Source organism: Oryctolagus cuniculus, chromosome 19 (assembly GCF_051225735.1).
Source record: "Oryctolagus cuniculus isolate XC-2025 breed Fujian yellow rabbit chromosome 19, ASM5122573v1, whole genome shotgun sequence".
NCBI classification, from domain to species: Eukaryota; Metazoa; Chordata; class Mammalia; order Lagomorpha; family Leporidae; genus Oryctolagus; species Oryctolagus cuniculus.
In genome coordinates, this window is record NC_142885.1 from 8,216,959 (window position 1) to 8,229,867 (window position 12,909).

The following is a 12,909-nucleotide window of genomic DNA, read 5'->3' on the forward strand; positions in this document are numbered from 1 at the left end:
TTTACAGATTTCCAGGAAACTTGTAGAAATCTCGCTTGTCAGAAACGTAGTGAGGAGCCTGTAGAAGTTGTGTTGACCTTTTGGCTTTGCTGGTTTGCTTTGTCTTTCAGGATGTGGAGATAGATATTGAGCTGGCTCCCGGAGATCAGACCAGCACGCCCAGAACCAAGGAGCTGTCCGAGAAGGACATCGGGAACCAGCTGCATATGCTGACCAACAGACACGACAAGTTCCTTGATACCCTCCGGGAAGTGAAGGTCCGTGTGTGTCATGTCCGGAAGAGGGTTGGCGGCCTGAAGGTCCGTGTGTGTCCGGAAGAGGGCTGGCGGCCTGAAGGTCCGTGTGTGTCCGGAAGAGGGTTGGCGGCCTGAAGCAGATGACTCCACAGCCGTGTAAAGCGGCCCTGTGTCGGCTAGCACTTGAGCTCTCCTGTCTCAGCCCTCGAACCCTGCGATGGAGTGTGGGATGGGTTTGAGGAAGCAATGACAGTGTCTCATGGGAGAGAATAGGAAAAACGGGTTCCTTTCCTATTACTGTCCTTGGAGGGAATGGTAAAATGCCTGACCACACACACATCATGAGACCGAATGTTGGATGGTTGTCAAGTACAGTGAAAGGAGACCATGAGACTGGGAGGATGTGGCCAGTCAGGTTTGCTCTTTAGTGGTGGCGACCTCCCAGCGCCTCGGTGTCTTGGATCTACCCAGGTACAAACTCGCTGCTTGCACAGACTGGTTCACCACAGAGCTCATTGCTGCTGCTTAGAGACCGAGACTCCTTTCAGGCTTCGGTCCCCAGTCGTTTTCACAGTGCTACAGAGCAGCAGGGCTGATTCTGTTCACGCCAAGGCTAGGGGAGAACAGTTAGGAATGTCCACCTATCACGGACAATTTTTACACCAAGAATTTTTGGTGACCTCTCCTGAATTTCTGCGTTTAGTTAGTCTGTGAACTTTATCTATCTGTGAGTGACACCATGGTCATCTTGCGTGAGCATAAAAACACTTGCTCCTGTGTGGGACAGAATAGGAGGTGGGGCATCTGTGCATGTGCAAGACAACTTGATAGGTCCCCAAACCCCAAGGCCTTTCTGGGCTGATGGTCACTAGGGTAAGTCACCATGTAGCCCCTTTTGTGGTCCACTCATCGTGGGAGTTCTATCAGGAGAGTAAGGTTTATTTGTGTGTGTGTGTGTGTTTTAAAGATTTATTTGTGTATTTGAGAGGCAGAGAGAGCTGTATCTTCAGTCTGCTAGCTCACTCCCCAAATGGCTGCAATAGCCAGAGCTGAGCTAGGCCAAAGCCAGGAGCCAGGAGCTCGTTCTGGTCTCCCGAGTGGGTACAGGAGCCCAAGTACTTGGTCCATCCTCCATTGCTTTCCCAGGCACATTAACAGGGAACTGGATGGGAAGTAGAGCAGCTGGGACTTGCACCGGCACCCATAAGGAACACCGGCCCTGCAGGCGGCAGCCTTACCTGCCACGCCACAGTGCCAGCCCCGGGAGGGTAAGCTTCAGTAGGCCAGTGCTGAAGCTGTTGCTGTTGGACCTTCTCCTTTAAGATCTTTTTCTTGGCTGACTTGGTCACAGCTGTGCCCTCCACGTTGTTCCTTCCAGGGCCTGGCCTGTGCTATGGATTGTGGCCCAGGGAGGCCCCATCTGGCTGCACAGGAATCTTGCCCACTGCATCCTGTGTCGTCTCGTGACCTGCTTCTCCGGCCCTGTCCTGTCGCCTTTGATAGGTTCACTCAGGGTTAGGGCTGTGCATCCTTCCTTGAAAATCTAGAGCTACGCCCCCAGACATGCAAACTTGTCAGCACAGGTGAGGACGCCATGGCCGTCGGAGCCAGGTGTGCTACCCATCCCCTGACGGCGCAGAGGCAGACCCGTGCCCATGAGCGTGTGGCTGTCTGTTTCCTCTTCCTCCTTCACATCACATCGTCTGTGTTTTCTTACTCGGTCACTTCAGCACAGGTTCCCTGAGTGCCCGCTCTGGGTGCACAAGGCAGCGTTCTGGGCTCTGGAAATAATCTTGGTGAACAGAAGAGACAAAAGGAGCCAGGGGCCAGCCCCCCGCCCCCCCCCCCACCCCAAGATTTATTTATTTATATTCGAAAGTCAAAGTTAGAGAGAGAGACAGAAATCATCTATCCGCTGCTTCACTCGCCAGGTGGCTGCAGCGGCATGGCTGGCACGGCTGAAGTTAGAAGCTTCCTCCAGGTCTCCCACGAGGGTGGCAAGGGCCCAAACACTTGGGCCATCTTCTGCTGCTTTTCCCAGGCCATTAGCGTGGAGCTGGATTGGAAGTGGAGCAGCTGGGACACAAACTCATATGGGATGCTGGTGTCACAGCGCCCTGCCACGGCGTAGGCCCCAGGAGGCGGTTCTCACGGGACTGGAATTCTAGTGAGGGGAAAGAAATCGTAAGTGGAAAGAAGGTACCAGCATTGCCACGTAGCGGGTGAAGTCCCCACCTGTGATGCCAGCATCCCACGTGGGCGCTGGTTTGTGTCCTGACTGCCCCACTTCCCATCCAGCTCCCTGCTAATGGCCTAGGAAAGCAGAGGAAGATAGCCCAAGTGCTTGGGCCCTCACCACGCAGATGGGAGATCCAGAGGAAGCTCCTGGATCCTGGCTTTGTCCTGGCTCAGCCCTGGCCCTTGCAGCCATCTGGGGAGGGAACCAGTAGGTGGGAGATCTCTGTCTTGCAAATCTTAGAAAAAGGGTGAAATGACATGAAGCGGGATGAGTGCTGTGGAGACAAGAAGCATGGATGAGGGCGTTGGACAGGGTGGTGTAGAGGTCGCTGGGTTTTGTTTTATTGTTTTTATTTGAGAGGCAGCGTTACAGAAGGAGAGAAAGAGGGAGAGGTCTTCCATCCACTGGTTCACTCCCCAAATGGCCACAATGGCTGGAGCCAGGAGCATCCTCCAGGTCTCCCACATGGGTGCAAGGGCCCAAGCACTTGGGCCATCCTCCACTGCTTTCCCAGGAGACAGCAGAGAGCTGGCCTGGAAGAGGAGCAGCCAGAATACGGACCGGCGCCCATGTGGGATGCCAGCGCCGCGGGTGGAGGCTTAGCCTACCATGCCACAGCGCTGGCCCCAAGGTTGCTGTTTTGTCTTCTGCGTGTGAAGGAGAGTTACATAGCAGTTTTCATAAAGTGACATAAGATCATAAGGTGTCGCCTGTCTGCCCTGGCATTCTCACTACGGAGCCCCTCTGCCTTGGGAAGTGGCGGGCGAATGTTTCTCATTAGAGAGAGGCGGCCCCTCCCTCCGGGCACGGCCGCGGCCTCGTGGACTCTTCGTGAAGTCGCGGCTGCTGTGCCCGTGCCCAGGCTCCCCTGTGCTGAGACTGCTGCCCCCACGTGCTTCCTGTCTCTTGGAATGGCGTAAACTGTCTGTGCCTCCCTCTGACCGCCAGTGTGCCCTCAGCTCCTGGGCAGTGAGCCCGAGGCAGCAGCCACCTGCGGGCTGGTGAAGCACGGCCATGTGGCAGGAGCCCAGCTCCCTTCATCACATCCCCTCGCACGCACAGCCTCGCACCAGCCACGTGCCAGTGTCCCGTTGTCATGTGTGTGTGTCCTTGGCTTCTGCATTTTCCATCGAGATGTGGACATGAGAGTGATTCCATCTTGGGTTGGCATAGTCGTGATGCACATGTCCTTGACCCTGTGGTGCTGTGTTGGCCATCTGCTGCCTGATGCCTTGTGGGAAGCTGGGCCCTGGGACTAGGTCAGCTCCAGGAGGCCCAGAGGCCTGGCTGGTGCCGTGGACAGAGGGTAATGGCGTCTGCATTTGCTGAGCCCTGTTGTCGGGCGCCAACCCCAGCTGCCTGGGAGGCTCCATTCCAGTTTGTTCCGTTTGGTTCAGGTCCTTTGCTGTCACTTTCCCAATCTCTCATCTGTGGCCGAGTGTAGAGACCAGACCTGGATGTATCCCACTGGGTGCTTCAGCATTGTACTCTTTGGCACTTGGCTTTCCCTCCTATGCCTGGTGTCCCTGCTTAACTTTGTGCCCGCAGGGGCCCGTGTTCCTCTTACTGGCGGTTCCACAGTTGTCAGGGCTCTTGTGCCTCTTAGCCGATGGAGTCACTGATGCTGGGAAAAGCCCTCGAGGGTTAAGCATGGTGGGGTAGGCGCCTTGATGAGCCTGGGCACACTGGTGAGTGGTGCTGAGCACACCATGGGTTTGCGTTCCGACCTGGTGCTCACTCAGGGCTTTGAAAGTGCAGGAGCTTCTCGCCAAGTGTGGGGCCTGGCGTGGTGCCTCGCGGGTGGCGGCGATGCCCAGCGCCTGGCTGGCTAAGCTTGTCTTTCCTCTACTGCAGACTGGGGCGCTGCTGAGTGCCTTTGTCCAGCTGTGCCACATCTCCACGACGCTGGCCGAGAAGACCTGGGTCCAGCTGTTCCCCAGACTGTGGAAAATCCTCTCGGACAGACAGCAGCACGTGAGTGTTTTCCTAATCCTGTCTTGGAAGTGTAGTTCAGCTTTTGGTAAGGATTCTGGATTCTCGGTCTCGAGTTTCAGAGAGAAATCCTCTGACGCGGTCGAGGAGTGAATTACCAGAAGTACCCCGGAGGCAGCGAGAGGAGGAGGTGCCCGGCGGTTTGTGCGCTGAGCCCTGAATCCCTGTGTTCTCTGGTTCCAGGCGCTGGCGGGCGAGATCAGCCCGTTCCTGTGCAGCGGCAGCCACCAGGTGCAGCGCGACTGTCAGCCCAGTGCGCTGAACTGCTTTGTGGAAGCCATGTCCCAGTGCGTGCCCCCGATCCCCATCCGGCCCTGCGTCCTGAAGTACCTGGGCAAGACGCACAACCTCTGGCTGCGGTCCACGCTCATGCTCGAGCACCAGGCCTTTGAGAAGGGCCTGAGCCTGCAGATGAAGCCCAAGCAGACCGCGGAGTTCTACGAGCAGGAGAGCATCACGCCGCCCCAGCAGGTGCGCGCTCACTGCACCTTCCGTGCCGGGCTCACGCGGCGGTGCCCTGGCTTTGCCGAACAGCGTCCTGCTGGGGCGCGGGCGCTCAGAACGGTGGCCTGTGTTTGCAGGAGATCCTGGACTCCCTCGCTGAGCTCTACTCCCTGCTCCAAGAGGAAGACATGTGGGCCGGCCTGTGGCAGAAGCGGTGCAAGTACTCGGAGACGGCGACGGCCATCGCCTACGAGCAGCACGGCTTCTTTGAGCAGGTAGCCACGGCGCACGGGACGGCGGGCTGTGCGCTCACTCGTAGCCCCCCATCCCGGTTCTCGAGTGTCCTGAGGTCAGAGGTCACATGTAGGCACAAAGCTGGAAGCATTTCAGTGCTGCACGTAGGAGAAGTGGCCCAGCCTGGAGCCTGGCCTAGCCCTGGTGTGGCAGGCATTCGGGGAGCAGGCCAGCAGGTGGGAGATCTCCGTGTCTGTCTCTGTCTGCCTTTCAAATGTGTACGGAGTTCCGCGTGGAAAGGCTCTTTGAGTACAGTCTCAGTTTAGGAGGAAGTTCCCTACGGTGAGCATCTTGAAAACACGGTCCTAAATCTACTGTGTTGGCGTGGAGGTGCTATGGCCTGCAGCCACTGTTCCTGTAGGAATGGTAGGTGGATTGCATCCAGTCCTCTGTTTTAATCCTCAGAGCTGTCCGTTCCCTGTGGCGTGGGCCGCTGGTCCAGGATGTGGCTCCCAGCAGTGTGGGACACAGTGGCCCATGTGCCTCCTGCTCTGATCACTAACGCATGGAGTAGAGAATCCTGGGTCTAGGCAGCCTCTCATGGAAAGGTGCAGGTGTCATGTGACCTGAGCCTGAGCTCTTCCAGGTCTGTGACCCGGCTTGTCCCAAACAGTCGAGCCATGGCAGTAAGAAAAAGCCACGGTTTCTAAGCCCTGGCTTGAAGGCATCTGTGACTTTCCTAGGCACAAGAATCGTATGAGAAGGCGATGGACAAAGCCAAGAAGGAGCACGAGAGGAGTAACGCGTCCCCGGCCATCTTCCCCGAGTACCAGCTCTGGGAGGACCACTGGATCCGGTGAGCTGGCGTGGCGGGAGCCTGTCCTTGCCCACAGGGAGATTCTCTCCTAAGGGTGTTTCCGAAGGGGACGTCACTACTTTTTGGCTCCATAGAAAGGACAGGAATTGCTGTGGCAGCAGTTATAGTCCTGAGTGATCCTGCATGCGGTGGACACGCTGGGCCCTTGCTAAGGGCTGGGCCACCTGTGGTGTCCAGGGCAGGCGGTTCCCTGCGGTGGAACAGGCTTCAGAAACCCAAGGCGGCCACCCTTAGGCTGTTCTCTTCTGTAGAACGGAAACAAGCTGCTTAAGGCCTGTCCCCTTGGGCAGGCATCTGGCCTGCTGTTGATGCCAGTTAAGTTGCCCCTGCGCCCGCATCCCCTGTCCGTGGCCCTGGGGTTGCCTCCTCAGTGCCACCTCTGGTTCTGGCTTTCCAGCTGATGAAGACCCTGGGAGGAAGTATGGGTGGCCCAGTAGGCACATTCCTGCCACCCATGTGGAGGCCTGGATGGTGCCCTGGCTCCCAGCTGCATCCCCCACTCGGCATTGCAGGCATTTGGGGAGGGAGCCAGTGGACAGGACTCCCTCCCTCTGAAATTAAATACATAAAATTCCGTCCCCCGCCTGGCTGCGCCTGCGGGCTGGTTGAGGACGGAGCTCTGCTTGCCCTGGCTTGCAGGTGCTCTAAGGAGTTGAACCAGTGGGAAGCCTTGACGGAGTACGGCCAGTCCAAGGGACACATCAACCCCTACCTGGTCCTGGAGTGCGCGTGGCGGGTGTCCAACTGGACTGCCATGAAGGAGGCGCTGGTGCAGGTGAGACCCTCCCCACCCCGCCGCCCCCCGGGGCTGCGATGTCCCACGGCTGCCTGCGGTCCCTTCGCCGGAGCACATGTGTCTCCCGGGAGGGAGGTCCTCCTCCCTCAGAGCGGGGGCCCTTTTCACAGCTGGGCCTCGGCTCCGAGAGGTGGCTCGTGGGAAGAGTGGTTGTTCCCTGTGGCTATCGGGTGCTTTCCTGAGTCGGTGTCCGTTATGACTCGGTGTTAGGCCGTCGCTCGGTGGTGATGCTACATGCTGGGGTTGGGAGCCTGTAAGGCAGGGGAGGTCGGCAGGACAGCGGGGGGTTGTGTCAGTGGAAGTACTGTGAGAACCAGGGCGCAGGCCCGGGACCCCAGGGTGCTGTTGGCAGTCCACGGAAGCCTCTCGCGGGAAGCAGTCTGTGTGCGGCTGACCCGGCGAGAGCACCATGGGAGTGACGGGGTCACTGACTTGGTTCGGCTGCACTTTTCTTTTTTCGATTGTCCCCAGGAATCCAGGGTGTGGCGGGAGGACGGGGACTCAGTGCAGGTTCCTGGTCCCCTGTGTGGTTCTGCCTGAGGCACCGAGGGTGTCGGGCCGTGCACTTCCGTCTCTGTACCTGCAGCCACACTGCACGTGCCGCCCTGGCGGGCTTTCATTCTCCCTGCCCCGGGCCCGTCTATCATTCTCCCTGCTTTGGTGTCTGTCTCCCTCCCGTGGCACCGGGTCCCGTCTGTGTGTGCACAGGAGTTCAATACTTTCAAAGACTGTGCTTCCCGGTGTAGGTTCTCCCAGGAGCAGCTTTGTCCCAGCATGCTGGCGGCGTCTCCTGCTCCTGCCACCTGCGTCCCAGCTCCTGTCCTTGTTCTGCCTGTCTGTCCTTGACCGTTCTGTGTGGTGCTCACATGGAGGGCAAGGGGAGGAAGTGCTGTCGCGCTGTCTCACCTTTGACTCGGGAAGGACTTCTCCTTTCTTACAGGGGAGGGTACATGAGTGCCTGAGCAGCAGCAGCGCTCCGGGGTGGGGTGGGCACGCGCTTCCCAGCCTGAAACTCTAGCTTGTGCTGTGGCTGCCGTGTGGTCCTTGACGGCCCGTAGATTGAGGAGCACTGCGAGAAGTGTCGGACTGTTGCCCGGAGGGTGGGCCAGGGCCCAGGCCTTGACTTCGACGTCTGTGGCTTTTGTCGGGAGAATGGAAGTCGCCGTCACAGGGCTTTTTCAGTTGGTTCTTCTCCGTTTTTGATAAAACTCTTGGCTGAGTGAGTTAAGCTCACTGGAATCTTCTTCCTCCTTCCCGAAGTCTGGCTTGGCCAGGTGTGTGCGGTGTCACGCTGTCCCTCAGTCTGACTGGTGTTTCCTCTCGTTACATCCCTAACTGCTGGAGGAGAGAGCTCACATGCCAGACGAGCGACCCGGAGAACCACAGTCCCGCAGCCTCACGCCGTCCTGACTGGCAGGGGGAGGGCTCAGGGGCGACATGTTGGTGTGCTGCTTGTGATGTGTGTGTTGGTCTGACTTTTTTCCCAGTGAGGGGAAAGTGATGCCTGGCTCTTAGTGTTCCTGGGCGGAGCGTGTGGTGATGGCCAGAACCTGGAGATGTTGGTTCGCCTGCAGCCCAGGAGACGGGCGATTGGCGTCCCCAGGGTCGCACTGGCACAGACAGCAGATGGGCGTGTGAACTTGCCTCCCTGGTTTCTCCACTGTGGCGGTGCTTCAGAAATGCAGGGTGTCAGAAGCACGCCCACCGGGTGTTGTGTAACCCCGGTCACTGGTGCTGCGTCAGTGTTCAGACGCAGCAGTCTGCTCGCTGCTCCCCAGGGACACCACGGGAGGCGCAGCTCTGGGTCCTGGCAGTGCGTCCTGTGGGGCTCCTCCCGCAGACATGCCTGCATCTGTCGCCACGGAGGTGGTGTCGCGGGCTTGAATTTGTTATCATTTCTGTTTGCAAACGCTTGACAAGAGACTGATAGAACCGCTAGCCACGCTGCTGCCCTCAGAAGGGCTCTTGGTGGGGCCAGCACTGTGATGTCGCACTGGCGTCTCCTACAAGTACCAGTCAGGTCCTGGCTGCTCCGCTTCCCTTCCAGCTCCCTGCTCATGGCTTGGGAACTCAGCGGAAGATGGCCCAGGTGCTTGGGCTCTGCACCCATATGGGAGTCCCAGATGGAGCTCCTGGCTCCTGGCTTTGGCTTGGCCCAGCCCCAGCCACTGTGGCAGTTCGGGGAGTGAACCAGCAGATAAAAGATATCCCCCCACACACCCATAACTGCCTTTCAACTGGAGAACTCTTTATTTTCTTTAAAAAGGGGGGCTCTCAGGAGTAGAGCCTGTGGTGTGCAGCTGGCCCTGAGCCCCATGTGCATAGGTCGGCATCCGGGGCGCATTTGCTAGAGGGTAGCAAAGCCTGGCTTGCATGTGACCGCAGCAGAATCTGCGAATGCCCCTGTATCCGTGCCAGAACCACTTTGAGTGGTTGAGGATAGCGGTGTGAACTGGAGACGGTTGAGAATTGTGCCAGTGCTCACCATTCTGGAGCTGTTTGCCCCACCCTGCCCCGGCACGCTGGCTGACTGCGGCGGAGGGGTGCTGTTCAGCTGACCTGTCCGCAGAACTGATCACTTTCCTGTTGGGGAACTCTCCAGCGGCCTGGCCTGCCTTCCTAGAAAGCAAGAGGAGGAGGAGGAAAAGCCATAGTAGGACACCTGAATGCGTGAATTCAGCAAAGAAATCGCGTTTAGAGCTTACCTTCTGTTTATCACGTTGCATAATTGATGAAAAAAGTGGACTGTTTCCTCTTTGGGCCTTACAAGAGAAGAACAGCCGTCACTTCCTATGTAATGTTCTTTGTCTTTCTCTCTCTCAGGTGGAAGTGAGTTGCCCGAAAGAGATGGCTTGGAAAGTTAACATGTACCGAGGATACCTGGCCATCTGCCACCCCGAGGAGCAGCAGCTCAGCTTCATAGAGCGCCTGGTGGAGATGGCCAGCAGCCTGGCCATCCGCGAGTGGCGGCGGCTGCCCCACGTCGTGTCCCACGTGCACACACCCCTTCTGCAGGTGAGTGTGGCGCCCACCTCGGCGCAGCTCGGGCCCAGGTGAGACTGGCTGAGCCAGGCAGCGGAGAGGAACAGGTTCCCTCACCTTGCCTGCACTCGGAAGCTCACCCTCTAGAAGAAGAAGGTGGAGGCAGACACAGGAAGGGGCCTTGCTGCTCTTCTTGGCAGTTTCTGGGGGTGTAAATTTAAGCCACTGAACAGCAGCTGGTGTGGCTGGAATGAGTTGTCACGAAGGGTAGATGGCACCCAGGAGGAGCCAGGCCTGGGACCTTCCCCAGCAGCCCGAAGTGTCTTGGGGGCGGGACCTTCCTGGGCTGAATGGTGGCATCGCACGGGGTGGTGGGCTCGTGTTACACATTGAGTGCCACGGGAGAAAGCCCACAGCAGAGAGCAGGAGCTCAAGGTTAATCCACATTGATGGGTGGCATAGCATAGCCACTTGTCTGTGCCCTGGTGCACCAGAAGTTTGTTGGGATGGTGGCTGGTTTTGTTTTCGATGTTACTACTTCATTACTGTTTCTGAAAGTGTGCCTTAAAGTAGCATTTGTTTTATAAACATGTAACATTTCTAATCCAGATTATTAAAATAGCAAGGTTTGATTTTTCAGTCTGAAAGTGGCAAGATGAGTTCTCTATTCTTGTAGCTATTAGGAAAAGTTACTGATACGTGAAAACAGGAAGCGGGTGGTATGTCCAAGGGGCCTCGAACAGGTTGTTACCTGTGATCCTGCAGTTCCACTCGGAGAAATGGAAATAGGACCAGAAACCTGTACAGGAGTGTCGTGGCAGCGTCAGCTGTGACAGCCAGATGTGCAGCAGGATGTGGTTCATCCACGCGGTCACACCGGATTCCGCTGTAAAAAGGCCTCAAGTGTGCATACCTGCTAATCATGGTGACCTTGAGAACCTGCTGAGTGAGCGGGCCTGTCCCGACAGCCACACTTCGGTGATTTCAGGCAAAGAACAGGGACAGAGAACAGTGTGGTCAGGGGTCAGGCGTGGAGCGTGGCTGCTGGTGGACCTGGAGGTGCTTGGGGAAGTGATGTGAAATTTCTGTCATCAGTGCTGGTGGCCGCACAGCTCTGGAACATGCTAAAAACAAGCACGTTGTGTACTCCAAGGGCTGAGGGTAGTTTTTTTTCCTATATTTTATTTAAAAAACATTAGAGAGAAAGAGGGAGGGACCTTCATCCTCTGGTTCTCTCTCTAAATGTTTGCACCAGCCAGGGTTGGGCCAGCCCGAAGCCAGGAGCCTGGGACTCTGACCGGGTCTCCCCTGTGGACGGCAGGGGCTCTCGTACTTGAACCCCCCAGGGTGCCCGCGAGCAGGAGGCTGGGTAGCCAGGACTCCAGCCAGGCGCTCGGATGGGAGTCGTGGGCGTGCCGGATGGTGGCTTCACCTGCTGCTCCACAGCCTCTGCGGCATGCCGTTTTGGCGACGTCGCGGTGAAGCTGTTAGGAAACAAATATCCCTTCTGTTTGCAGTAAGCTTTTGGCAGGCAGTAGCGGAAGGGATAAGATTAGACAAAGATTTCAGAAATCTAAATGCAATGAACCAAACTTGAAAGCTTAAATTCTTCTAGGCAGTTTTGAAAATCAGGTAAGATACATGTGGTCAGCATTGTGGCATAGCGGGTGAAGCCACAATGGTGATGCCAGCATGCCGTGGGGTGCTGGGCCCTGTCCCAGTTGATCCACTTCCAGTCCGGCTCCCTGCTAATGGCCTGGGAAAGGCAGGGGAAGACCTGGGAGACCTGGGTGAAGGTCTTACTTCCTGGCCTCGGCCTGGTCCAGTGCTGGCTGTTGGGGCCATCTGGAGAGTGAACCAGCGGATGGAAGATCTTGCCCTGTCACTCCCTCTGTCTCTTTAACTCTGACTTTCAAATAAATAGATCTTAAAAAAAAAAAAAAAAAAAAAAGGCTGAGAAGATACAGAGTAGGGAAACTCCGCCTCAGAGCAGTGTGCAGCCTGGGAGAGAAGAGAAAGCAGGGGAGGCTGTGCTTCAGTGCTGGGCCGATGGGACAGGAAATAAAAATACAGACGGAACAGGGAGAAGCCCCCATGGGCCGCAGGCAGCCAGGAAAGGGGCAGGTGGCCTTGTGGGGTGCTGTGTGCCGGTGAGGAGCCAGCATCGGCGCTAAGGGGCCAGCGGCACATCTGGGCTTTAAGGGGAGTAAAGCGGACAGACTTGGGCGGGCTCGTCAGCCCGAAGAGCTGGCCAGAACCGTGTTTCTGGAGCTTGCTGGGTCTGGGGCTTGGACCGCACCTGGCTGGAGGCCAAAGGGGGGCGAGGCCGTCTGCTCTCACCCGTTGGCAGCCACGGAGCCACGCGAGGGGCAGGAAGGAGGAAGAGCGGTCTGAGGCCCACCCACCCCTCAGCAAGGGTAGCGTCTGCGCCCCCTCTCGGGAGCCACGGCGGAGGTTGTAAGGTCGGGGTCCGGGTGGGGAGCGAAGGCGGCGGCACACGCCCTGCAGCGTGGCTGGGGGCGTCTGTCAGTGAGGGCTCGCCCTGACAGTGATCAGGTCGCCTCTCTGCCCCACCTCTCGCAACACTCACTGTGCGATCTCCGATGCTGGCCCCTAGGCAGCCCAGCAAATCATTGAACTCCAGGAAGCTGCTCAAATAAATGCCGGTCTCCAGCCAAGCAACCTGGGCAGGAACAACAGCCTGCACGACATGAAGACGGTGGTGAAGACCTGGCGGAACCGGCTGCCCATCGTGTCGGACGACTTGTCGCACTGGAGCAGCATCTTCATGTGGCGGCAGCACCATTACCAGGGTAAACCCACCTGGTCCGGCATGCACTCATCATGTAATTTCCCGACCCCGCGGGGCGGCCTTCGCGTCTGTTTCGTGTTCTCTTGCCCAATTCCCTCCTTGGGGGGTGGGTGTCGCTGGCGGCCATGGTTGTGGCGAGGGCAGGGAGTGGGAGGGGAACGCTTTTTGTCCTACCCGGGTGAGTTTCCCGTTACAACCGTTGCTGCCAGGGACTGCCCGTGGCATCCGGGTCATGGGCTCCTGCTGTTGAAAGCCCTGCTCCTGGGGGCTGTCTGGCCTCTGCCGTGTCTTTCTGTC

General features: G+C 57.7%; 1 protein-coding gene across 18 annotated transcripts in view; it reads left to right on the forward strand.

Moving 5' to 3' along the window:
* TRRAP (transformation/transcription domain associated protein) overlaps positions 1–12,909 on the forward strand; it is a 113,142-nt gene that overhangs the window by 75,331 nt on the left and 24,902 nt on the right. For 12 of the 18 annotated variants that reach the window (XM_089320861.1, XM_089320862.1, XM_089320864.1 and 9 more), the window contains 8 exons: positions 111–257; positions 4,330–4,449; positions 4,651–4,938; positions 5,049–5,186; positions 5,889–6,001; positions 6,662–6,797; positions 9,642–9,833; positions 12,418–12,646. In XM_089320861.1, the coding sequence (XP_089176987.1) occupies positions 111–257; positions 4,330–4,449; positions 4,651–4,938; positions 5,049–5,186; positions 5,889–6,001; positions 6,662–6,797; positions 9,642–9,833; positions 12,418–12,646 (1,363 nt within the window). The remainder of the gene's footprint in view (positions 1–110; positions 258–4,329; positions 4,450–4,650; positions 4,939–5,048; positions 5,187–5,888; positions 6,002–6,661; positions 6,798–9,641; positions 9,834–12,417; positions 12,647–12,909) is intronic. The other 6 variants (XM_089320868.1, XM_089320873.1, XM_089320869.1 and 3 more) reach the window with 1 other exon arrangement.